The sequence below is a fragment of the Salmo salar genome, chromosome ssa01, assembly GCF_905237065.1.
Source record: "Salmo salar chromosome ssa01, Ssal_v3.1, whole genome shotgun sequence".
In the NCBI taxonomy this organism is placed as follows: Eukaryota; Metazoa; Chordata; class Actinopteri; order Salmoniformes; family Salmonidae; genus Salmo; species Salmo salar.
This window is the reverse complement of record NC_059442.1, coordinates 146,475,319-146,502,120: the sequence shown is the minus strand read 5'-3', so window position 1 is coordinate 146,502,120 and position 26,802 is coordinate 146,475,319. Positions and strand designations below refer to the sequence as shown.

At 44.5% G+C, this 26,802-nt stretch overlaps 1 protein-coding gene across 1 annotated transcript in view; it reads left to right on the top strand.

The window, feature by feature from the left end:
* Window positions 1-26,802, top strand: part of LOC106567450 (voltage-dependent N-type calcium channel subunit alpha-1B) — a 269,203-nt gene that overhangs the window by 214,246 nt on the left and 28,155 nt on the right. Inside the window, 15 exon segments of the mRNA XM_045691775.1 lie at window positions 183-896; window positions 1,021-1,217; window positions 2,282-2,408; window positions 2,569-2,698; window positions 3,011-3,070; window positions 3,350-3,456; window positions 10,454-10,550; window positions 11,455-11,615; window positions 13,135-13,272; window positions 15,411-15,612; window positions 16,540-16,704; window positions 21,451-21,561; window positions 23,830-23,913; window positions 26,294-26,296; window positions 26,488-26,604. Coding sequence (XP_045547731.1) covers window positions 183-896; window positions 1,021-1,217; window positions 2,282-2,408; window positions 2,569-2,698; window positions 3,011-3,070; window positions 3,350-3,456; window positions 10,454-10,550; window positions 11,455-11,615; window positions 13,135-13,272; window positions 15,411-15,612; window positions 16,540-16,704; window positions 21,451-21,561; window positions 23,830-23,913; window positions 26,294-26,296; window positions 26,488-26,604 — 2,413 coding nt within the window.

Sequence of the window (26,802 nt, the reverse complement as noted above, 5' to 3'; positions counted from 1 at the left end):
GTGAAGCTCAGATGCTCATGGGTTGATAGCAAAATATGCTTGTGCTATGGATGACAGTGTTTTCTTAAACACCATAGATGCCAAAATAGGAGAGCTACAGGTGAGCTGCTACCTCACTCTAACACCCTGTATCCCTCTCACCCCTCATATCCATTCCCCTCCCCTGTCCATTGGCCCTGCAGTAAGGAGCAGCAGAGAGCCAATAAGATAATGTCAGTGTGGGAGCAGCGCAGCAACCAACTGCGTCGAAACAACCTGAGAGCCAGCTCCGAGGCTCTGTTCAACGAGCTGGACCCCGAGGAGCGTCTGCGTGTCTCCTCCACCCTCCACCTGCGCCCTGACATGAAGACCCACAACGACCGCCCCCTAGTGGTGGAGCCAGGTAACGGGGACAAACCCCGACCCCCCGAGGAGGACAGAGACGGAGCAGACCCCCAGCAAGAGGGAGGAGACCCCCACGGCCCACAGCCACGCAAGCACTACCGTCACCGGGAGAGGAACGGGGAGAATGGGGAGAGCAGGCATCACACCCACCACAGCCGCAGTAGGGACCACTACCACCCAGACGGGCCCCGGTCCAAAGAGGGCAAGGGGGAGAGGAGCCATAGTCGAGAGGGGGGGCAGGGCCACAGGCACCATCACCAGGCTGGATCCCCAGAGGAGGGGGTTAACGGAGGGGGAGAGGGAAGGGAAGACCGCCACCACCACTCCGACAGACAGGGGAACGGGGCCCTGGCTAACAGGGACAGACTGGAGAGCAGGGGCCGGGGCCACAGGGAGGAGAACGGAGAAAGGAGGAAGCAGCGCTCACGCATAGTCAGGGCCCAGTCAACACTGGATGGAGACGAGTGCAGAGAGAACGGAGAGAGAAATGGAGATGGAGACCAAGGACACAGGTGAGACCAGTGCTGACCGACCAACACATTCTCAATGTGCTTTAATGACCTCTTTTTACTAAGTCATTACCGCAGAGCTTCACTGATGTGCACAGGCTGTGTTTTGAATGTTTTGCTGGGACAGGCAGACCGACTCTCAAGGGGAGACCTTGGCCACCAGTCCTGTGCAGCCTCCTGCAGGTCTGCAGGCTGGAGAGAGGCAAGAGGATGCTGACAACCAGAAGAACAGCCACAGAGCCAGCCAGGCAGGCCTGAACAGCAACACTGTCCACATCCCTGTCACCATCACCGCCCCATCCAGAGAGACCACCATCGTACCCAGTCAGTACCCTAGTCTGTATCTTAGTCCAGGATTTTTCTAACTTTTCTTGCCCAGGGACCCACCGCCAAGGCAAACCAGCGACCCAGGGACCCCCATCATATGTTAGCAAAACAAATTGTGAATGATAATGGCAAGTAGAAGTAATTAGCATTTAAAAATGAATAGATTTGATAAACAGTTTCATTATTCTGACCTCACAGTTCATTGGAAGAGGAAGTGTAAACTCTAACATAGTCTATTACCTTGAAAAGCTTCTTGGCGGCATAGAGAAAGTGTTGCTGTTGTAAAGCACATTTTCAGCAATTCTTCAAATTTTCTCATTGAACTTAGAGAACATTTAGCAATTTTGAAGCCAATTTTCAGAAATTCTACACACTTTGGCATGGAGCTGAGACAATTTTGACAATTCTATGCATTTTTCCATGGCTAATGCTGTGTTCCTCTGCTCAAACATTAGAACAATTTTAATGGACATGTGCCCCGAATGCCTGTTTTTTTTTGGTTTTTTTTCAAATCTCCCTGACTGTCTAGCTTTTATTTGATTGTTAGTTCTCAAAGATGATATTATGAAAAAATATAGTTAAATCTTTTTTTGTGTGCTGTTTTTGGTCTTTAAAGTTGACACCCAAAATAGTTTTTCCATCCCGTAAATTGCCACATAAACGGCCTGCTTAAGAATTTTCTCCATATTAAAGGGACAGTTCAAGATTTTGGAAATGAAGCCATTTATCTATTTCCCCAGAGTCGGATGAACAGGAACAGTTTGCATGCTAACTGTTACTGTAGGCTTCCAGTCATTGCACTAAGCCCAGTTAGCAGGGCTAGTGAAACTACCTCTAACTTCCTTCATGCTGGACGCAGTGACATAACAATGGTTGAAAAAAAATCCCCACGGACCCTAGTTTGAAAACCCCTGCCCTTATCAATACCCCAGTCTGTACCCCAGTCAGTTCCCCACTGTGTTATGTTCCTCTTAGCCATAGGCTGCAGGGGAAACACTTGGAGTTCTTTCTCTGAGTGTAATCTCTCTCTCTCGCTCTCGCACTCGCTCTCTTTTTGATAGTGAATAGCGTAGACTGCGAGAGCCTCCCCCTGAATGAGGAGAAGAAGGACTTGGAGGAGGAGCTGAAGAACAGCCCTGAACACATTCTCCCCTACAGCTCCATGTTTGTGTTTGGACAGACCAACCCGTAAGTCATGACCTGAGACAGGGAACAGGTGGCAAGTAGGACTAGTCTGGGCTCTAACTGGTTCTGCATTTCTATATTGGGTGCCACTCAGTATTATGTCAGTGTTTTGAAAGGGCATGTTGAATGCACTCAGTGAGATGACCTGTACTGTGCTGTTCAGGGTGCGTCGGCTGTGCCACTACGTGGTGAACCTGCGCTACTTTGAGATGTGTATCCTGTCGGTCATCACCATGAGCAGCATAGCCCTGGCCGCGGAGGACCCTGTGCAGGCCAATGCACCACGCAACAATGTGAGTCCTGCAAGAGTACACACACACACACACACACACTGCTGGGTATTTGGGTACGGAGGCCTGCCTCCAAATCCCAGAACCCCCTCAGTCCGACTGACTGACTAGCATTAGGCCTGATTGAGCTGCCAGAAGCTTTTAGAATTTCTGCTAAAATCACCTGAACGTTCTACTTTGTGAGAGTGCTACAGAAACAGAAGTAGTAATAAATATGAGCTGAGTGCTGCTAAGGTGATTGCCTGCTGTGTGTCTTGAGGAAGAGGAAAGAAGACGGGCTGTCTGACATCTGACTGAACATTCAATCATTTGCAGGTGCTCAAGTATCTGGACTATGTCTTCACAGGAGTGTTCACCTTTGAGATGGTGATTAAGGTGAGAGGTTATACTGGTGAAATAGTTGGAAATAACATACAGCAGTTTCCTCAGTTTGAACACACAGAGTTACTCTCTTAGGTTGCAGCTAGAATTAGCTCCACTGCAATGCTGCCTCGAGGTGGTTTCCTTTTAAGTACTGCTAGCATGCAAAGCCTCTGCGGTAGCATTGGTATTACAGTATATCCAAGACCAGGGCTCCTTGCTGAAGTGGTAACATTCATCCATTAACATTCATAATGTGGATCATCTTCCTTATGACTTTAATTCTGTGTGTAGATGATAGACCTGGGACTGCTCCTCCATCCTGGTTCTTACTTCCGGGACCTGTGGAACATCCTGGACTTTATTGTGGTCAGTGGAGCTCTGGTGGCCTTCGCCTGCTCGTAAGTACACACTTTGACGTACTGTATGTTCCTCTGGCAGCTGTAGGTGGGGTTAAAGGGGCAATCTGGGATTCGAAAAACTAAACAAAGCAGGCACCTCACCATTTGTTTTGGTAAACAGCTGAGGAATGGGCCTGGAGAAATTGAGAAACTTAAGTCCAAAAATGTATGTACCAATCCCAGATTGCCCCTTTAAATTGATTACAGTATTATTACTGTTTCAAATCCTTTTACAGCCAACAGCACCTCTCCTTTACGTTGTCACCTCACAGTCAACTCACTGAGCTGGCGCACCTACAGTCAACTCACTGAGCTGGCGCACCTACAAATATGCCAGTCTGGGTGGTGCACTCACTCACCCACCACAGCCCAAAACATTCCCCCAAACCAACCTCTCTGTACAGCTCTCAGGGGCTCTAAACCACTTTGCCTGTGGTTATTTGCCGAAATGGGTTGTTGCTCAAACTCTTCTTTTAACCTTTAATCCCCCCTCCCATCTTTGTAATAGGGTGTGTGTGATTTGGTTAATGAGCGGGAGGTTAAGCTGGGGAGGTGGGCGGGGGCTTCGTCTTAGTGCTAATGTACAGCAGTTGTTCTCTCCCTCCCTGGTACTGAGAGGGAAATGTTATCAGGTGCTTGTATGGCAAGTAACACACACAGGCTCAGACATACACACACACAAGCACAGGTACACACACGCACACACACAAAGACAATAAAGGGAGGTGAAATCCAGTCTTTTCAAGCATACCGACCGGTAAAAGGAAATGGTTTATTCTCTCCCACAACCAACTCAGTCAGTTATTTTGCACCCCAGTGGTGTCATGGTGGGGCTAATGTGTAATAACCTGTGAAGTAGTCAATTGTACCACATTTGTATTGCTGTTGTCTATCTTACTCTTCTCTCTTTTTCTGAGCTGTAGCCGACTGTATATGGATGGTTTTCTGTGTCGCTGACTGTCTGTTTCTCATTTAATTCTGTCCCTCCATCTTTCTCTTTTGTGGCTTGGATTGCTTTCAGGAGCTTCATGGGGTAATGCCTTTGATTGCCTGCTTTTTTCCCTCTGTCTCTTTTGTCTTTCTTGACAGTTTATCTCTCTGTCTCTCTCTCTGTCTCTCTTTCGGTCTGTGTCTCTGTCTGTCCATCCGAGTCAACAGAGCTTTTTGCTTAGTTAGCCTGTATAACAACATATCTATAGATTCACCCTCATTATATTACTGCAGATTATTGGGTCACGTTCTATTTGGATAGTCCCATATAGATGCTCTACAGATGGTCATCATACTATCTGTTGATAAGCAACTGCTTGCTAAGGTTACAGTTAGGGTTAGCTGTAGAATAAGAGTTAGGGTAAGGGTTAAGATTAGGAATAAGTTTAGGGTTAGGATAAGGGTTAAGGTTAGATTTAGGGTTCGGTTTAGTGGATAGTTAGTTGAAATGTTATTGAACATCTACAAACCATCTACGTGGGACTATCCAAGTAAATAGTTTCCTGTTATTCTGACCATTTGCATATGTTCACTTATTTACTCTTCAATTGAAAATTCACACTGATTATTGAGAGGGTATTTTTGCATGTAACAGTAGTTTGATGTGATGTAGGTACGTTTGAGGTGTGTGAGTGTGTGTGCCTGTTCACTGTGTGCATGTGAATGGCTGCCTATATGCACATACATCCGTGTGTGTGCGTGTGTGTATGTGTGTGAGTGTGTCTGTGCGTGTGAGTGCGTGCATGCATGCGTGTGTGTGGTAGTTGTCCCATAATGCTGTCTCAGTAGGGTATGTATGTTTGTTCCTCTCCTGGTGCTGTGGGATGCTGGGCTGCTGATAGGGAGGTTATCTGGGAGGTTATCACAGACAGACAGACAGACAGACAGACAGACAGACAGACAGACAGACAGACAGACAGACACGTCATGTCATGTCATGTCATGTCATGTCATGTCATGTCTTGTCCTCCTTAATGCCATCTCACTGGAAAAACCTCCTGTCAGAAAATGGCACCCCAACCTCCTGTCAGTCCCAAATGGCACCCCATTTACCTATGTAGTGCACTTATTTTGACCAGGGCCCATATGGCTCTGGTCAAAACGAATGCATTATGTAGGGAATAGGGTGTAATTTGGAACTCATTCTGGGTCTTCTTGTCAGAAACAGAAGATGGACAGCTAAAACTGTCCTTTTACAAAATACATTTCAGTCTGTTAGGTTTCTGCTCTTTTTTCACTTGAACTTAGTAAAATCCTTCCGTGTGCTTGTCATTATCTGTTTCTTTCTGCTGTGTTTTGATGTTCTTATTAAGTCTTAAGGATAACTAGCACCACTGTATCTCCATGCCTGTTCAACAGTAGTAGTGGTAGTAGTAGTAGTATTATTGGCTTAAAGTGTTTATTTTGCTCAGTGTTTCTGTATATTTCTGCCTTTTTCTTTGTCTCTATGAAGCAGCCTTAATATCTTATGTGCTTTGTGTTTGTTCTCTGTGATCGTGACGTGTGTTTGTTTGCGTGTCCTGTTTATCATTGCTTTTCTTCATCAGATCGCAACAAAGCGTGGCCAGGTGGGGACCTACCCTCTCTCTGTCATTGACCCCTGACCCCAAAAATGTTCCCCTATCAACCTCCTCCATCGCATTCCAACACACTCACTTTCTCTGCTGTACTGACGGGATACCCATTCCACCTCTTACGCTCTTAGTGAACTAAGCCCAGTCCCAATGAGGAACTATTGGAGACTCTTCCCAGTAGCTTTCAGAAGACAATCACTGATCAGATTCGTCTCTGTCCCTTGTTGCCATTGTGTGCCGACATGCCAAAGTAAAGGACGGTTGTACAATGCCAACATTTACAGTTGGAATTAGAATGACAGTATATCAAATTAATATGAATATATTTACAGTGCATTCGGAAAGAATTTAAATCACTTTGCTTTTTGTTACGTTATAGCCTTATTCTAAAATGGATTAAATCGTTTTTTTCCCTCGTCAATCTACACCCCACAGTAACAAAGCAAAAACAGGTCAAAATTTGTGGTCACTTACAAATGTCCTTGTTTTTGAAAGAAAAGCTCATTTTTTGTCCATTTAAAATAATATCAAATTCATCAGAAATACAGTGTAGACATTGTTAATGTTGTAAATGACTATTATAGCTGGAAACAGCAGATTTTTTAATGGTATATCTACATAGGTGTACAGAGGCCCATTATCAGCAACAATCACTCCTGTGTTCCAATAGCATGTTGTGTTGGCTAATCCAAGTTTATCATTTTTAAAGGCTAATTGATCACTAGAAACCATTTAGCAATTATGTTAGCACAGCTGAAAACTGTTCTGATTAAAGAAGCAATAAAACTGGCCTTCTTTAGACTAGTTGAGTATCTGGAGCATCAGCATGTGTGGGTTCGATTACAGGCTCAAAATGGCCAGAAACAAAGGGCCCAAAGGCCAGCATCCCGGAGTCGCCTCTTCACTGTTGACATTGAGACTGGTGTTTTGCGGGTACTATTTAATGAAGCTGCCAGTTGAGGACTTGTGAGGCATCGGTTTCTCAAACTAGACACTCTAATGTACTTGTCCTCTTGCTCATGAACTCTGGAGCTCTGTCAGAGTGAGCATCGGGTTCTTGGTCACCTCCCAACCAAGGCCTTCTCCCCCGATTGCTCAGTTTGGCCAGCCGGCCAGCTCAAGGAAGAGTGTTGGTGGTTCCAAACTTCTTCCATTTAAGAATGATGGAGGCCACTGTGTTCTTGGGGACCTTCAATGCTGCAGTAATGTTTTGCTACCCTTCCCCAGATCTGTGCCTCGGCACAATCCTTCGACCTTGTGGCTTTGTTTTTGCTTTGACATGCACTGTCAACTGTGGGACCTTATATAGACAGGTGTGTGCATTTCCAAATCATGTCCAATCATGAATTTACCACAGGTGCACTCCAATCAAGTTGTAGAAACATCTCAAGGATGATCAATGGAAACAGGATGCACCTGAGCTCAATTTTGAGTCTCATAGCAAAGGGTCTTAATACTTAAGCAGATAAGGTATTTCTGTTTTACATTTTTTATACATTTGCAAAATGTTCTAAAAACCTGTTTTCGCTTTGTCATTATGGGGTATTGTATGTAGATTGATTGGGGGGTTTGTAACGTAATAGACCTGGGACTGCTCCTCCATCCTGGTTGTAATGTAACGAAATGTGGAAAAAGTCCAGGGGTCTGAATACTTTCGGGAATGCACTGTATACTGTAATTATACATAGTTACAAGCATACTGTGTCATCAGAAAGTCCCAATTTACATACGAACATAATCTTAAATAGTGAAGGAGTTAGTGAGAAGGGCAGATCAGGGAGAGTGATTCGTATTTCTGTTTATGGGTTGGGAGAGCAGAAGGTTCGGAGTAATGCTCATGTTCTACTGAGAGGCAGATTATTGGAAGACAGATCTCCTATCTGTAAACAGGAAATGCTGTGCGCTCTCTCTCGGAAAGGGGCAACCAATAAGGCTGTAGTCATGGTGACCGAGGATAACCTGCTCGCGTCTGGCCGCTGCAGCTGCACACACAAGGCATATCAGGGCTGATCTGAGCTACTTAATGTGAACACACACACACATCCATTCTTCCTGTCTATGGCTCTTCTGAAAGCTATTGAGGAACGGTTCACTCGCCATCTAGATGTGTTGAGACCCTGGATTGATACGGGCAGGGGTTGACTTGCCGGATTGCATGCCAGGGTAACCAGATCTTCAGAGCATGACTGTTGCATGCCAGTGTATTAGACCTAAAGCTCCCATTGGGTAAGAAAAAGTCAACACGCCCATTCTGTGTGGAACCATGCTTCTGTTGTCTCTAGTTACTGAGGTAGTTGTCTCCACTGAATACACTTAGACTAACTCATTATGGGTTCAGTCCTTGAGATTGGTGCACAGCACATACTGTATAGCTCCAGTTTACTTGCCAATCTTCCATTGACGGCAGTGTAAGATTTATTCCAAAGCATGAGGTGTGTACTTCAGTTCAGTATGCACCTCAAGTCATGATTCCAAACTGTATAGTGCAGTACATTGCACGGTGCTAAATTGAGAGTGGAAAGGCAGGGTTGCTCTCTCATCCCCTCTAGCAGAATCATGGATGGGTTACAACTTCCTATAGTCAGTTCTTCTTTGGAGCCTCCTAGTCCTCCTCCACTGGCTGTCTGGGCCTTATTTCATACTGAATTTAGGAGCTCCAGCCCCATCCATATTGATGGACAGAGAGGACTGACTGATTTCTGCCTGTGTGAGAGGGGAGAGATGCACCCTAGAGAGCTCTCTACAGATGAATATGGAGCCGCAGGCATTATCAACCTGCCGAGGAGCTGTGACCACACACACACACACACACACACACACACACACACACACACACACACACACACACACACACACACACACACACACACACACACACACACACACACACACACACACACACAGTCTTGTACAACTAACCTTGTGGGGACACACAATTCAGTCCCATTCATAATCCTATTTTCCCTAACCCTTATCCTAACCTTAACCCGGAAACCTAACCTTAATCTTAACGCTAACCCCCCTAGAAATAGCATTTGACCTTGTGGGGACCAGTTGGTCAAATGTTTGTTTGTTTACTATTCTTGTGGAGACTGCTGGTCCCCACAAGTATAGTTAAACACGTCCACACTAGACATGCTCACACACACACTCAAACACACACACTAAAGTATGTAAACTCATAATAAACACACAGAATATACCATGGTGAGAGTATATGGACAGCCACTGTGTGTAAATGTGACTGGTAGATTATTGTATTGACACCACACTCACAGTCTTTGACCAGTGTCCATCTGGCTCCTGAGAACGGTACTGTATATTGTCGCTAACAGGTTCTAAATGATTGGTTTGTAACCCGCCACTGTGGCAAGAACAGCGCTAATGGCTAGAACAGCAGTGGTTCCTGCAAAGAAGCTTGTCCCTGACTCAGGGCTTGTTTCTTTGTATCTTTTTCTACCACTATGTATGTCTGTTATTCTACAGAAATACCAGTGGATAGTGTATTGTAGTCCTTTGTCCTATTATGTGATTGCCGCCTGTATAGAAACACTTTGGAATTGCTCTTAAAATATGATTCAATAGCCCTATTGCTCTGTGTAGGTGTGTTTCTGTAGAATAACCCATCAACTCACATGCATGTACTCTACTGTACTCTGCTAACTCTATTGTACTCTACTGTATTCTACCAACTCTATTGTACTCTACGGTACTCTGCTAACTCTATTGTACTCTACTGTACTCTACCAACTCTATTGTACTCTACCAACTCTATTGTACTCTATTGTACTTTACCGTACTCTATTGTACTCTGCTGTACTCTAACAACTCTATTGTACTCTACTAAACTCTACTAACTTTACTGTACTCTACTGTACTCTATTGCACTCTACTGTACTCTACTAAACTCTACCAACTCTATTATACTCTACTGTACTCTATTGTAGCCTATTGTACTCTACTCTACTGTACTCTACTGTACTCTACCAACTGCTGAATATACCTACTAGAACTTGTAACTGCAGGGATTGGGGGATATTTGATTTATACATGTGTGCCTTAAAGAGAGAGTTTAATGAATACCGTGCATGTCAGAGGAGGCTGGTGTGAGAAGCTATAGGAGGACGGACTCATTGTACTGGCTGGAATGGAATGACTGGTATGGTATCAAATATATGGAAAACACGTTTGACCATTTATTCCATTCCAACAATGAGCCCGTCCTCCTATAGCTCTTCCCACCAGCCTCCTCGTGTGTGCGTGTGTGTGCGTGTGTGTGCGTGTGTGTGCGTGTGTGTGCGTGCGTGTGCGTGCGTGCGTGTGCGCGACAGAACAGAAGGTAAGGTAGTGGTGAGAGCCTGTGGGCCACAGCATAATGCCTATTCTCCTTTTGTTTAGTCTATAGTCACTAACAGTGGGCTTGCTCTGTGCAGAGGAACTAAAGGCAAGGACATCAACACCATCAAGTCTCTCAGGGTGCTGCGAGTTCTAAGGCCTCTGAAGACCATCAAACGACTGCCAAAACTCAAGGTAACTGCATCTGTTACCTGTTAGCTCCACTCTGACACAGCAGAAAAGCCACTTCCATGGCCAGTTACAAGTCAAACAAACACATACGGATGCACTCACGAACGTACACACACACACACACCTGTGCCTCTGCAACACACACACACACACAGAAATTGCAGCAGCAGCCAGTGGATTAAGAACTCCCAAGTGATTTGTATGAGATATAAACTAATAAACTAATCACATCAGTGGGAGAGAAGAGGAGGGTGTGATGTAATGACTGATATCCACAGTGTCTATCTTCATATACCAGTTAATCATCCTCTGCCCGGTGACAAATGGGAAAAATGCTAATCTGTCTCACACTTATCAGGACCCCAGCTCTGATCTTGTCTCACAAAGACTAGACCAAAGTAATTGATGTGTGGAAAGGTAGCTGATCAGACCAAAGATAGCAGCACACCCTGTTAAAGTAATTCATGGGTTGATTGAGATAGATCAGGTTTAGAAGGGAGGTAAGCCCTACTACTCCCTACCTCTGGTCCAGGGCGTTACATGCTGCTTGCTGAGGCTGAAGGCTCAGTGTCAGCAAGCTGCAAGTAACGCACTGGGCTAGAGCTAACCACTCTCAGACAGTTAGCTATTTGGACTGAGTGACATGAGTGACATAAAAAATGACTTACTTCCGCTCTGTGAGTTACTGTCTCATTCGTCCCTGCTGATACATATTCATTGGGAAGATTTCAAAACGTGCCATGACAGGTAGACAGTCATTCAAACCACAAACTGATCAACAGAGTGCTGCGTAGAGACTGTGTGCGTGTGTGTAGATGGGTGTTCACATGCATGCTAATGAGTTTGAGTGATTGTGTGTATGAGTTTGTGTGTACCTCTATTTATTGGTGTGTGTGTCCTCCTCCAGGCTGTGTTTGACTGCGTGGTCAACTCTCTGAAGAACGTGCTCAACATCCTCATTGTCTACATGCTCTTCATGTTCATCTTCGCTGTGATCGCTGTGCAGCTGTTCAAGGGCAAGTTCTTCTACTGCACCGACGAGTCTAAAGGTCTGGAGAAGGACTGCAGGTACAGCACACACTCACACCACTGACACTGACTGGTATTGGATATGCCCTTACAAAAAAGAAACATGACAAAGTCACGAGAGAACAAATCACCTGAAAAATGTGAATATATTTTTTAAATAATATACAGTTGAAGTCGGAAGTTTAAATACACTTAGGTTGGAGTCATTAAAACTCGTTTTTCAACCACTCCACAAATGTCTTGTTAACAAACTATAGTTTTGGCAAGTCGGTTAGGACATCTACTTTGTGCATAACACAAGTAATTTTTCCAACAATTGTTTACAGACAGATTATTTCACTTATAATTCACTGTATCACAATTCCAGTGGGTCAGAAGTTTACATACATTAAGTTGACTGTGCCTTTAAACAGCTTGGAAAATAACCCAACTTATTGTGGGAAGCGTGTGGAAGGCTACCCGAAACATTTGACCCAAGTTAAACAATTTAAGGCAACGCTACCAAATACTAATTGAGTATATGTAAACTTCTGACCCACTGGGAATGTGATGAAAGAAATAAAAGTTGAAATAAATCTTCCTCTCAACTATTATTCTGATATTTCACATTCTTGAAATAAAGTGGTGATCCTAACTGACCTAAGACAGGATATTTTTACAAGCATTAAATGTCAGTACTTATGAAAAACTGAGTTTAAATGTATTTGGCTAAGGTGTATGTAAACTTCCGACTTCAACTGTATAGGTTTTTACATAAGTCAGACACGTGTGAAGTTTCACATGTGAATTTGTCATGTGTTTTTCTCTCATGTGACATTTATTTTTCACCTGTTTATTTTTCATCACTTCCGGCTACATCTGGTCTCCCATCTATTGACCGACCAGGACTGACCCTGCTTAGCTTCAGAGGCACGCAACCACTCTCAAATCCATAGACTACGTTATGGATGCAAAGACTGACCATCCATGATTTCAACATTATAGTTTTTAGTCATGTTTTGAGGCTATACAATGGTTGTTTACATTTACTTTGTTTACAAACATTGGAGTTAAACAAGCTCATATTTTGTGTTCTGATGAGGTACGACAGTTAAACTGAACTCATGAGGCATTTCTAAGTTATTTTCTTCAAGAATCAGTGGATTCGTATGATTAAGTCCAAAAATGTATGCACAACTGAGGATTGCCCCTTTAAAAGGCAGTGACCATCATACAGGAGAACTGTCGCCATTTGAACGTTATCCATTAACCTGCCCCATTTATTCTGTCCACTATTTCACGAATGTCCCGCAAAATCGTTCCCGTCTTGCTTTTGGGCTTTTTAGATGTGGTCACCTTAATTCCCTCAGTGGAACATTGCTACTGCAAAATGTTAACAACATATTTTCACATGTGGAAAAGAGATTTTCGCAGTTTCAGTGTTTTTTGTGAACATAGCTCGTGCCAATTTACCTCCAAGATAATAATTCGATACTGTGCTATTCTCATTCTCTGTTTCTTTCTTTCTCTCTTTGTCTGTCTCTCTTTCTCCTCTCCCCCTCTTTCCATCGTTCATCAGGGGTAAGTTTCTGGACTATGACGGTGATGAAGTGGCGGCCCAGGATCGTGAGTGGAGGAAGTATGAGTTCCATTATGACAATGTGCTGTGGGCCTTCCTCACCCTATTCACCGTCTCCACCGGGGAGGGCTGGCCAATGTGAGTAGCCCACACCAGCCAATCAGCTCAGGCCAGCCAATTACCTGTAAGGACCTAGTCACATAACCACAGGCTAGCACATCACTGGTAATGAGCTACTCACAAAACCACAGACTAGCTAGCCAATCAACTGTGAAGAGAAATACAGGCCAGCCAATCAAATCAAATCAAATGTATTTATATAGCCCTTCTTACATCAGCTGATATCTCAAAGTGCTGTACAGAAACCCAGCCTAAAACCCCAAACAGCAAGTAATGCAGGTATAGAAGCACGGTGGCTAGGAAAAACTCCCTAGAAAGGCCAAAACCTAGGAAGAAACCTAGAGAGGAACCAGGCTATGAGGGGTGGCCAGTCCTCTTCTGGCTGTGCCGGGTGGAGAATATAACAGAACATGCCAAGATGTTCAAATGTTCATAAATGACCAGCATGGTCAAATAATAATAATCACAGTGGTTGTCGAGGGTGCAACAGGTCAGCACCTCAGGAGTAAATGTCAGTTGGCTTTTCATAGCCAATCATTCAGAGTATCTCTACCGCTCCTGCTGTCTCTAGAGAGTTGAAAACAACAGGTCTGGGACAGGTAGCATGTCCGGGGAACAGGTCAGGATTCCATAGCCGCAGGCAGAACAGTTGAAACTGGAGCAGCAGCATGGCCAGGTGGACTGGGGACAGCAAGGAGTCATCATGTCAGGTAGTCCTGAGGCATGGTCCTAGGGCTCAGGTCCTCCGAGAGAGAGAAGGAAAGAAAGAGAGAAAGAGAGAATTAGAGAGAGCATACTTAAATTCACACAGGACACCGGATAAGACAGGAGAAATACTCCAGATATAACAGACTGACCCTAGCCCCCTGACACATAAACTACTGCAGCATACATACTGGAGGCTGAGACAGGAGGGGTCAGGAGACACTATGGTCCCATCCGATGATACCCCCGGACAGGGCCAAACAGGCAGGATAAAACCCCACCCACTTTGCCAATCACCTACACATGGCCTACTTACATTACTACCGGCTAGCCAGTCACTTGCAATGGCCTACTCACATAACCACAGGCCACTCAATCACCTACACATCACCTATTCACATAACCACCAGCTAGCCAATTAGCGTTCCAAATAATTCCAGGCAGACGTGAGGGTTCCTGTCGGGTCCATTGACCCCTGTTGAATATACACAATGTCCTTTACAAGACGAGCATCCCATTTGACATCCATTCCAAAGGCCAAAGAGCCAATGATGTGGGGAAAATAAATGCTCTCGGGGTGAGACTAGGTGGGGTGAAATCCAGTGGGAGAGGTGTGTGTGCGTGCGTAATGGCGTGCGTGTGCTGAGGTAATGTTCAGGAGGAGACGGCGCTAGTCAGTAAGATGGCCTTCATCATTCGCACTAATTTATGGCATGTAGAACCTGACCAGGGTTGGAGTTGAGGACACCACAATGACTTAAGAGCTCTCCTCAGCTAGTCAGTCATTCATCATCTCTCTCTGTCTCTCTCCACATCTCCTTCCTCAGGGAAATCATTACCCCAAGTACATGGTTTAACAAGAGCTACACAATCAAATGTAAAAGAGCTAACTAGCGTTAGATTCATCTTTAAATAAAAATGGCCCTATTCCCTGTGACTCAGCGAATAGGGCTTGAGAAGGGGTACTACAGCTCTTTTTGTTATTCTCAGAAATGAATATAAAGCAGAATATCTTCAAAACATCAGTGTTTTTTAGTTTTATCTATACATTTGCTGCATATCTGTTGTAATCATATTCAAAAACTCATTTTTTGTTGTTGTTATACAACCTGGTAAACATTAATATATTCCCTGCTTCATAATATTATTCCCTGCTGTACTCAGTTATGGGAGATGAAAGATGAATATTGGACATATTTTGTTCCAGTAAATGTATGGCTTTTTTCCCCACAGCCTGCTTGTTCATCACATATTCTTCTGTGCCCTCCCTGCCAGGCTGCCTAGTGGTGTATGTATAGGTTAAAACAATTCAACTAGTTAGGCTTAGATAGTATTAGGATAGTTTCCTCTCGGTACAGATCTAGAATCAGCTTCCCCTACCCAAATCCTTACTTTAACCATTAATGGGAAAATTGCAAACCTGACCCTCTGTGTTTACCTGTTTTCTCCAGGGTCCTAAAGCATTCTGTGGATGCCACCTATGAGGATGAGGGTCCCAGCCCAGGCTTCCGTATGGAGACCTCTATCTTCTATGTGGTCTACTTTGTGGTCTTTCCCTTCTTCTTTGTCAACATCTTCGTGGCTTTGATTATCATCACCTTCCAGGAGCAGGGAGACAAGGCCATGTCAGAGTGTAGTCTGGAGAAGAACGAGGTACACAAACACAGACAGACAGACCGACACACACACACACACAAACCTTCCAAGAGCCGGGAGACGAGGCCATGTCAGATTGTAGACTGGAGAAGAACGAGGTACAGTATTCTGTCTGAACACACGCTGGACCACAGAGATAGAGAGAAACACACGTACACACGCACACACACACACACACTCACACATACACAGAAAGCCACACATACACAAGCAGAGAGAAAAATACACACATACACAGAGAACAGACACACTCTCACCTAGTTGTCTGGCACCCAGTAGGAGGTAACTCACTTTTTGTTGAGACACCAAAAATGATTAATACAAGGCCAAGTCATTTCTGCCTCTCCTCTGTTGAAACCGTCCCAGTGTTGGATCTCTCAACACTTTTCATAGCACCTGTGGATATATTTCAGTTGATTTCCTTGCTAGCCTGTTGTTTCCCTCAGAAGACATCAACACAAAAGAACAGCAACACTCAGGAGGAGCAACCAGCCCAGTGTAGTCCATCCAGCTGTATCTTTATTTCCTACATCACTGAGGTTCACTCAACAGTGTCCCAAATGGCACCCTATTCCCTTTTATGGTGCGCTACTTTGTAGCAGTGCACTATGTAGGGAATAGAGTGCCATTTGGGACACAGATTTGTGTTTCTTGTCTGTAAACTACTGGCTAGTGATCAGACTCCTTTTGCTGCCTTGTCCTGGCATATTAAACACTCCTGGAAACTGTTAGGTTGCATGCCAGCACTTATCGACATTAGTTCAGCCTTCGATCTTTTTCATTTGATTGTACATTGGTTCTTTTTTATGTTGATAATCAGTGTTTGAACAATATCAGATCTGATTAGGGAGATGAGTGAGTTTCACAAACTCTCACCTCGTCCGTCTTTCTCTCCCTTCCCTCCCTCCCCCTCCTCCAACACAGAGAGCTTGTATTGACTTTGCCATCAACGCCAAGCCTCTGACGCGCTACATGCCAGCAGACAAGCAGTCGTTCCAGTATAAGATGTGGCAGTTTGTGGTGTCGCCGCCCTTTGAGTACTCCATCATGACCATGATCGCACTCAACACTGTGGTGCTGATGATGAAGGTCAGTGATGCTTCCCACACACCATCGGCAATGTGTCCATTGTAGAAACAATGGTCGCGTTCCAGGCTGACTACATTATAGACGCATGCCAGATCTCAGAATGCCTGGATAACTGTACACATAAAATGATATAGCAATTGGATGCCCCTCTGCACAGTCAATAATGTGGCACACAACCATTGGTTGATGTAATTTTATTGTCTGCTATGAAGTCAGCCTGGAACGCAACCTATAACTGGATATAAGCATTGCAAGTTGCTCTTGATCACTGTCGCAGGGTCAGAGCATTTGTCATAACTCTCATTAATGATTTGGGGGTTGGGAAATCTGATCCTAGATCTGTTGTAAGGGGAAATTTCTACCTTGAGTGGGATAACTTTGGGACAGGGTTTTGGCACAGGTAATCAGTATAATTTGGATGGATACATTGAACGTATCCATTGTTGATGTATAAGCAGCCTCTCTGTTGCTTTGCCCTTAACCACATGGTTGATCCATCTGGCTTATCTCCAGGTATTGACCTTTACAGGTCTGTCAGACTGAGGGATAGGGCTGTCGCGGTGACCGTATTACCACCATACTGGCAGCCAAATCCACGGACTACCAGGCCATCAGGGCCTAATGGCCTGGTAGTCAGGGCTCTATCGTCTCTCCGTCAGGGCCTAATGGCCTGGTAGTCAGGGCTCTATCGTCTCTCCATCAGGTCCTAATGGACTGGTAGTCAGAGCTCTATCGTCTCTCCGTCAGGGCCTAATGGCCTGGTAGTCAGGGCTCTATCGTCTCTCCATCAGGTCCTAATGGACTGGTAGTCAGAGCTCTATCGTCTCTCCGTCAGGGCCTAATGGCCTGGTAGTCAGAGCTCTATCGTCTCTCCGTCAGGGCCTAATGGCCTGGTAGTCAGGGCTCTATCGTCTCTCCATCAGGTCCTAATGGACTGGTAGTCAGAGCTCTATCGTCTCTCCGTCAGGGCCTAATGGCCTGGTAGTCAGGGCTCTATCGTCTCTCCATCAGGTCCTAATGGACTGGTAGTCAGAGCTCTATCGTCTCTCCGTCAGGGCCTAATGGCCTGGTAGTCAGGGCTCTATCGTCTCTCCATCAGGTCCTAATGGACTGGTAGTCAGAGCTCTATCGTCTCTCCGTCAGGGCCTAATGGCCTGGTAGTCAGGGCTCTATCGTCTCTCCATCAGGTCCTAATGGACTGGTAGTCAGGACTTTATCGTCTCTCCGTCAGGGCCTAATGGCCTGGTAGTCAGAGCTCTATCGTCTCTCCATCAGGTCCTAATGGCCTGGTAGTCAGGGCTCTATCGTCTCTCCATCAGGTCCTAATGGCCTGGTAGTCAGGGCTCTATCGTCTCTCCATCAGGTCCTAATGGCCTGGTAGTCAGGGCACTATCGTCTCTCCATCAGGTCCTAATGGCCTGGTAGTCAGGGCTCTATCGTCTCTCCATCAGGTCCTAATGGCCTGGTAGTCAGGGCTCTATCGTCTCTCCATCAGGTCCTAATGGCCTGGTAGTCAGGGCTCTATCGTCTCTCCATCAGGTCCTAATGGCCTGGTAGTCAGGGCTCTGTCGGCTCTCTAACCATTCTGATGTCAATGGAAATGCATTGGAAAATCACAAACACTTTTCATCAAAGCGGTGTAGTGCTTTTAAAACTCACCTCACTGTGATGATCAATTTGAAGAAAGAAGTTCAACAGCAGGTTGAGACTGAGTATAAAACATGGTTGTTGTGAATGTTGTTTCAAAGCCTAACACAACGAAATGGACAACGCTTTCTAAGGTGATGATTCATTCGAAACTCCCGTACACATATAAGAGCTTATGCATAGGCTTATGATGAAAAAATCGGATTTAAAATGATGATTGTGCCGTTATACAATACATAGCCTATCGCATATTACCCATGGCAGAAAACACAACATAAAACTGATTTAAGATGTCTGGTGCATAGTTGGTCTAGACTATACCCCAAAATTAAACACATTTGAGTAATAGCCTTTGAGTGTGGACTGTATTATTATGCATACTGGATGGACTGGTTACCTTATGTTATGCTCCAAACGTTCTATCCATGAGTCTGGGTGAGAGCCATAGGCGATGATGTTGGTTCATTGATAGGGGGGGAAAGCGCATGTCCTCCATTCCCATTTCGAGAGCATACAGATGACATGCCTTTTTTCCCCTGGCCCTGTTCCTGCCCATTTCATAATGGGCCATTCTACAGTGGGGGAAAAAAGTATTTGATCCCCTGCTGATTTTGTACATTTGCCCATTGACAAAGAAAGGATCAGTCTATAATTTTAATGGTAGGTTTATTTGAACAGTGAGAGACAGAATAACAACAAAAATATCCAGAAAAACGTATGTCAGAAATGTTATAAATTGATTTGCATTTTAATGAGGGAAATAAGTATTTGACCCCCTCTCAATCAGAAAGATTTCTGGCTCCCAGGTGTCTTTTATACAGGTAACGAGCTGAGATTAGGAGCACACTCTTAAAGGGAGTGCTCCTAACCGCAGTTTATTACCTGTAAAAAAGACACCTGTCCACAGAAGCAATCAATCAATCAGATTCCAAACTCTCCACCATGGCCAAGACCAAAGAGCTCTCCAAGGATGTCAGGGACAAGATTGTAGACCTACACAAGGCTGGTATGGGCTACAAGACCATCGCCAAGCAGCTTGGTGAGAAGGTGACAACATTTGGTGCGATTATTCGCAAATGGAAGAAACACAAAAGAACTGTCAATATCCCTCGGCCTGGGGCTCCATGCAAGATCTCACCTCGTGGAGTTGCAATGATCATGAGAACGGTGAGGAATCAGCCCAGAACTTCACGGGAGGATCTTGTCAATGATCTCAAGGCAGCTGGGACCATTGTCACCAAGAAAACAATTGGTAACACACTACGCCGTGAAGGACTGAAATCCCGCAGCGCCCGCCAGGTCCCCCTGCTCAAGAAAGCACATATACATGCCCGTCTGAAGTTTGCCAATGAACATCTGAATGACTCAGAGGACAACTGGTGAAAGTGTTGTGGTCAGATGAGACCAAAATGGAGCTTTTTGACATCAACTCGCCGTGTTTGGAGGAGGAGGAATGTTGCCTATGACCCCAAGAACACCATCTCCACCGTCAAACATGGAGGTGGAAACATTATGCTTTGGGGGTGTTTTTCTGCTAAGGGGACAGGACAACTTCACCGCATCAAAGGGATGATGGACGGGGCCATGTACCGTCAAATCTTGGGTAAGAACCTCCTTCCCTCAGCCAGGGCATTGAAAATGGGTCGTGGATGGGTATTCCAGCATGACAATGACCCAAAACACAGCCAAGGCAACAAAGGAGTGGCTCAAGAAGAAGCACATTAAGGTCCTTTAGTGGCCTAGCCAGTCTCCAGACCTTAATCCCATAGAAAATCTGTGGAGAGAGTTGAAGGTTCGAGTTGCCAAACGTCAGCCTTGAAACCTTAATGACTTGGAGAAGATCTGCAAAAAGGAGTGGGACAAAATCCCTCCTGAGATGTGTGCAAACCTGGTGGCCAACTACAAGAAACGTCTGACCTCTGTGATTGCCAACAAGGGTTTTGCCACCAAGTACTAAGTCATGTTTTGCAGAGGGGTCAAATACTTATTTCCCTCATTAAAATGCAAATCATTTTATAACATTTTTGACATGCGATTTTCTGGATTTTTTTGTTGTTATTCTGTCTCTCACTGATCAAATTAACCTACTATTAAAATTATAGACTGATCATTTCTTTGTAAATGGGCAAACGTACAAAATCAGCATGGGATCAAACACTTTTTTCCCCCACTGTAAATCTAAACTAATTTTACATAGTAAAGACAAGATTAAATTGAGAATAGTCTAATGGGTGAAAATAGGATCACTTGATGAGAGAACAGCTGTACAGCCTGAGGCAAGGAACAGAGCGCAAGCTTTTTTTTGTGACTTTCTCAACGCCGCATTAATAGCCTATAGTCACATCATGCAGCCCATATATGTTTTTATTTATAACACATTCTAAGGTTTGTATCATTCAAAACTAAAATGGCCAAATAACTCTAAATAAATATTTTTCAAATTATCACTTTTGCGCACAACTTCATTTTTCCCAGAATGGGAAAAGTATCCTTTCTATTTTATTCTGCTAAGTTCAATGATTTTCTTCTTACTATAAAATCAGATAATATAAAATAATGGCACAGGACTTATAAGCATATCTTGTCACATGGCTAGATAACATACCAACTCATATTCTGTTCCATCTGAAATACATTTTCTTCATATAATAATGTTTCTTTAGACCTGATTAAAATAAATAATGGATTTATTGTGGTGTATATACAATTGATTTATTATACTTTTTTAAATGGAGATGTTCCAAAGGAGCGCATTAGTGGATTGTATGCAGTTGCTATGCATGGAGGCCTGGAGATACTATATGTGTTTGTTAATTACTGGTCAATTAATTAGGGACGGGGTGTTTTACACACACACACACACACACACACACACACACACACACACACACACACACACACACACACACACACACATGTGTGACAGATAGAGAAAGAAAGATGAAGGCAGAAGGAAGGATAACTTTAACAAGTATTACAATGGTCTGTCTGACATTGGAAATGGACATGCCGATTATCATTTCCTCATGTTCAGTGGGAATGAATGTTGACCTCTGACATCTTCCTGACCTTTGCCTGACTTCTGACCTCTGCCTTCAGTTTCACGGTGCTCCGGAGCTGTATGAGGCCATGCTGAAGTACCTGAACATTGTGTTCACAGCTCTCTTCACACTAGAGTGCATCCTCAAGATCATCGCTTTCGGACCACTGGTGAGCCTCCATCTCTCCATACATTACAGCACATGGTCACTATCTATCTAAGCATTTAGGAAAATAGACTGTAGACTAATTTTGGAATCACTCAAGTTGTCTTTTTTGGGAAAATACAGTTGAAGTCGGAAGTTTAAATACACTTAGTTTGGAGTCATTAAAACTCGTTTTTCAACCACCTCCACAAATTTCTTGTTAACAAACTATAGTTTTGGCAAGTCGGTTAGGACATCTACTGTGTGCATGACACAAGTCATTTTTCCAACAATTGTTTACAGACAAATTATTTACTTCTAATTCACTGTATCACAATTCCAGTGGGTCAGAAGTTTACATACACTAAGTTGACTGTGCCTTTAAACAGCTTGGAAAATTCCAGAAAATTATGTCATGGCTTTAGAAGCTTGTGGTCTACCTTCAAACTCAGTGCCTCTTTGCTTGACATCATGGGAAAATTAAAAGAAATCAGCCAAGACCTCAGAAAAAAATTGTAGACCTCCACATGTCTGGTTCAGCAATTTCCAAACACCTGAAGTTACCACGTTCATCTGTACAAACAATAGTACGCAAGTATAAACACAATGGGACCACGCAGCCGTCATAACACTCAGGAAGGAGACACGTTCTGTCTCCTAGAGATTAATGTACTTTGGTGTGAAAAGTGCAAATCAATCCCAGAACAACAGCAAAGGACCTTGTGAAGATGCTGGAGGAAACGGGTACAAAGTATCTATATCCACAGTAAAACTAGTCTTGTATCGACATAACCTGAAAGGCCGCTCAGCAAGGAAGAAGCTACAGCTCCAAAACCGCCATAAAAAAGCCAGACTACGGTTTGCAACTGCACTTGGGGATAAAGACCGTACCTTTTGGAGAAATGTCCTCTGGTCTGATGAAACAAAAATAGAACTGTTTGGCCATATTGACCATCGTTATGTTTGGAGGAAAAAGGGGGAGGCTTGCAAGCCGAAGAAAATCAAAATTTGTGGGCAGAAATGAAAAAGCATGTGCGAGCAAGGAGGCCTACAAACCTGACTCAGTTACACCAGCTCTGTCTGGAGGAATGGGCCAGAATTCACCCAATGTATTGTGGGAAGCTTGTGGAAGGCTACCCGAAATGTTTGACCCAAGTTAAACAATTTAAAGCCAATGCTAGCAAATACTAATTGAGTGTATGTAAACTTCTGACCCACTGGAAATGTGATGAAAGAAATAAAAGCTGAAATCATCCTTCTCTATACTATTATTCTGACATTTCACATTCTTAAAATAAAGTGGTGATCCTAAATGACCTAAGACAGGGAATTCTTTTCTAGGATTAAATGTCAGAAATTGTGAAAAGCTGAGTTTAAATGTATTTGGCTAAGGTGTATGTAAACTTCCGACTTCAACTGTCGATGACTGAGTACCAGGGTGGGGAAGAGAGACAGAGAAACAGAGGCAGAGATAGAAAAAGGGGGAAATCAGGACAGAGACTGATAAAGAGCCTTTGTGAAAACATTGGACGGTTAATGGATGGCCGGGGGTAGTCTGGATGAGCGTAGGCTGACAAGCCTTCAGCAAGAGCCACCGGTGGGTGAGGTGAGGTGTGTGTTGGGGATGATACAACAGCTTCAATTTAGGGTATGAGGGTGGGAGGTAAAGCAGTGGGATGGAGGGAGGGGAGGAATTCATCTCCCAGGCAGCTCCGGGCCACCTGGCCCCTCTGCGAGGCTCTTCATCTCCAGATTCATTCACAGTTCATCCCCAGGCTCATTTGTCATATGGCTTTTCTCACACGCCAATTACCTCCACCTGTTCAGCACTTAGCCCAGATGGATGGGCCTCTCTCTCTCTCTCTCTCTCTCTCGCGCTCGCTCTCTCTCTCTCCCTCTCTCTCTGGGCGCCTATGTAGTTTCAAATTGCTATGCTCCCCAGGAGGAGCGTATGCTCACTGCCATGCCACCTGACAGATTCACCTGTCTGTCTTAGTTCTATGCCGCTGTTTAGAATTTCTAAGTGTGTGTGTGTCTGGGAGTGAGTGACACTCTGTAGGCTATATATTGGATGGCCTTTTAATGAAACTCAAAGCAACTCATTAAAAGCCGCCTCATTTGAGGAGCTTAGAAGACATGCTCTGTGGAGTGTGGCCTGAGGAAAGCATTTAAAGGGCAAGGGCTTGGTACCAATCATAATAAAACCTCTTTATCCCTCTCCCTCCCCCCACTCTCACCATCTCTCCCTCTATTTCTCTCTTTCTCTTTCTTCCTCTCTCTTCCTCTGTTGCAGAATTACCTGAAGGCAGCTTGGAACGTGTTTGACTTTGTGACAGTATTGGGGAGTATCACAGACATCTTGGTCACAGAGATTAAGGTAAGTGCTGCTACCATGACCCTATACAATATCTTACTTTATGTAAGAGCTGTTTCAGTACAATGTGCCCATACAACTTATTTTATGGCTAATATAAACTCTGCAAAAAAGAAACGTCCTCTCTCTGTCAACTGCGTTTATTTTCAGCAAACTTAACATGTGTAAATAGTTGTATGATCATAACCAGATTCAACAACTGAGACATAAACCGAACAAGTTCCACAAACATGTGACTCACAGAAATGGAATAATGTGTCCCTGAACAAAGGGGGGGGGGTCAAAATCAAAAGTAACAGTCAGTATCTGGTGTGGCCACCAGCTGCATTAAGTACTGCAGTACATCTCCTCCTCATGGACTACACCAGATTTGCCAGTTCTAGCTGTGAGATGTTACCTCACTCTTCCACCAAGGCACCTGGGGGGCATGGCCCTAGCCCTCACCCTCTGATCCAACAGGTCCCAGACGTGCTCAATGGGATTGAGATCCGGGCTCTTCGCTGGCCATGGCAGAACACTGACATTCCTGTCTTGCAGGAAATCACGTACAGAATGAGCAGTATGGCTGATGGCATTGTCATGCTGGAGTGTCATGTCAGGATGAGCCTGCAGGAAGGGTACCACATGAGGGAGGAGGATGTCTTCCCTGTAACGCACAGCATTGAGATTGCCTGCAATGACAACAAGCTCAGTCCGATGATGCTGTGACACACCACCCCAGACCATGACGGACCCTCCACCTCCAAATTGATCCCGCTTCAGAGTACAGGCCTCGGTGTAACGCTCATTCCTTCGGCGATAAACGTGAATCCGACCATCGGATTCAAAACCACGAATCCGACCATGAGACAAAACCACGACTCGTCAGTGAAGAGCACTTTTTTCCAGTCCTGTCAGGTCCAGCGATGGTGGGTTTGTGCCCATAGGCAACGTTGTTGCCGGTGATGTCTGGTGAGGACCTGCCTTACAACAGGCCTACAAGCCCTCAGTCCAGCCTCTCTCAGCCTATTGCGGACAGTCTGAGCACTGATGGAGGGATTGTGCGTTCCTGGTGTAACTCGGGCAGTTGTTGTTGTCATCCTGTAACTGACCCGCAGGTGTGATGTTCGGATGTACCGATCCTTTGCAGGTGTTACACGTGGTCTGCGACTGCAAGGACAATCAGCTGTCCATCCTGTCTCCCTGTAGCGCTGTCTTAGGTGTCTCACAGTACGGACATTGCAATTTATTGCTCTGGCCACATCTGTAGTCCTCATGCCTCCTTGCAGCATGCCTAAGGCACGTTCACACAGATGAGCAGGGACCCTGGGTATCTTTCTTTTTGGTGTTTTTCAGTAGTCAGTAGAAAGGCCTCTTTAGTGTCCTAAGTTTTCATAACTGTGACTTAATAACGACCGTTCCACAGGTGCATGTTCATTAATTGTTTATGGGATAGGATAAAGTAATCCTTCTAACCCCCCCCCCCCCCCAAAAAAAAAGATATAGATGTACTATTGTAAAGTGGTTGTTCCACTGGATATCATAAGGTGAATGCACCAATTTGTAAGTCGCTCTGGATAAGAGCGTCTGCTAATTGACGTAAATGTAATGTAAATGTAACAAGCATGGGAAACACCCTTTACAATGAAGACCTGTGAAGTTATTTGGATTTTTACAAATGATCTTTGAAAGACAGGGTCCTGAAAAAGGGACTTTTCTTTTTTTGCTGAGTTTATATGGCAATTAACAAAATGCATCGGCACGTAGCGATTCTCCTATATGCAGTCGTGCCTGTATGTCTTCACTCATAATACATTTACTCCTTGAATGAGGATGTTTTCATGAGGTTTAACCAAGTTACATTACTATTGGTGAGGTAATCAGTAGAAGCCACCAGCATATCCTCCTGCTTTAGAGAGCTGCTGGGGATGGCTGAGAGCTGTCTCGCCTTCTGGATAGATTAGTATGGAGCTGGGGGACAGACCGGAGTGGCAGGCGGAGTTTGAAAGGGGGATCAGGAAAAGTCTATGTGCAGCCTTCCCTGTAGCTCAGTTGGTAGAGCATGGTGTTTGCAACGCCAGGGTTGTGGGTTCGATTCCCACGGGCGGCCAGCACAGGGAAAAAAAATGTATGAAATGAAATGTATGCATTCACTACTGTAAGTCGCTCTGGATAAGAGTGTCTGCTAAATGACTAAAATGTAAGTGTAAAGATTGGAGTAGTCCGTTTACTATTTAACTCTCTTTGTGGAAGAAATGTCCCTTTGTGTGGGATTTCTCTCCCAGTGATAGTCTTTTTCTTCTCTCTCTCTCTGGTTTTCTATCTTTCTCTCACTGTGTTTCCATCTTCTGCTATTTCTTTGCTGGTGCCTGTGCTCCCTCTCTGACACTATGGGCCTCTCTAGACGGTAAGTGTCTTGTTCCCGTTGCTTTTGACCATTCCCTTGGCGGAATGGTCATACATAAATGGATAGGTAGATACTCTTCACTGAAATGGTACCACTGCTTCACTGAGCCCCCTTGTTAATCTCAACCATTCTGAATGTAACCCAAATCTGATCCAAGACCAGTTTGAATTCCAGTGTGTCTCCTCCTGCAGGACAAGCTGATCAATCTGAGTTTCCTGAGGCTGTTCAGGGCGGCCAGGCTCATCAAGCTGCTGAGGCAGGGCTACACCATTCGCATCCTGCTATGGACCTTTGTCCAGTCCTTCAAGGTGATTCACTGACCTCTCACCTCTGACCCTTGACCCTGAGGTTCGACCCCTGCCTACTCAACATGGACTCTTGATTTGAGAGTTACATGGTGTTCATCTGATCAGTAGTGAATTTAATGAATATAGGCTGATTCATTATTTTGTAATAAGTGTAAGCATATAGATTGAACTGTAAGGGGAGATAAGGAAATAAAATGA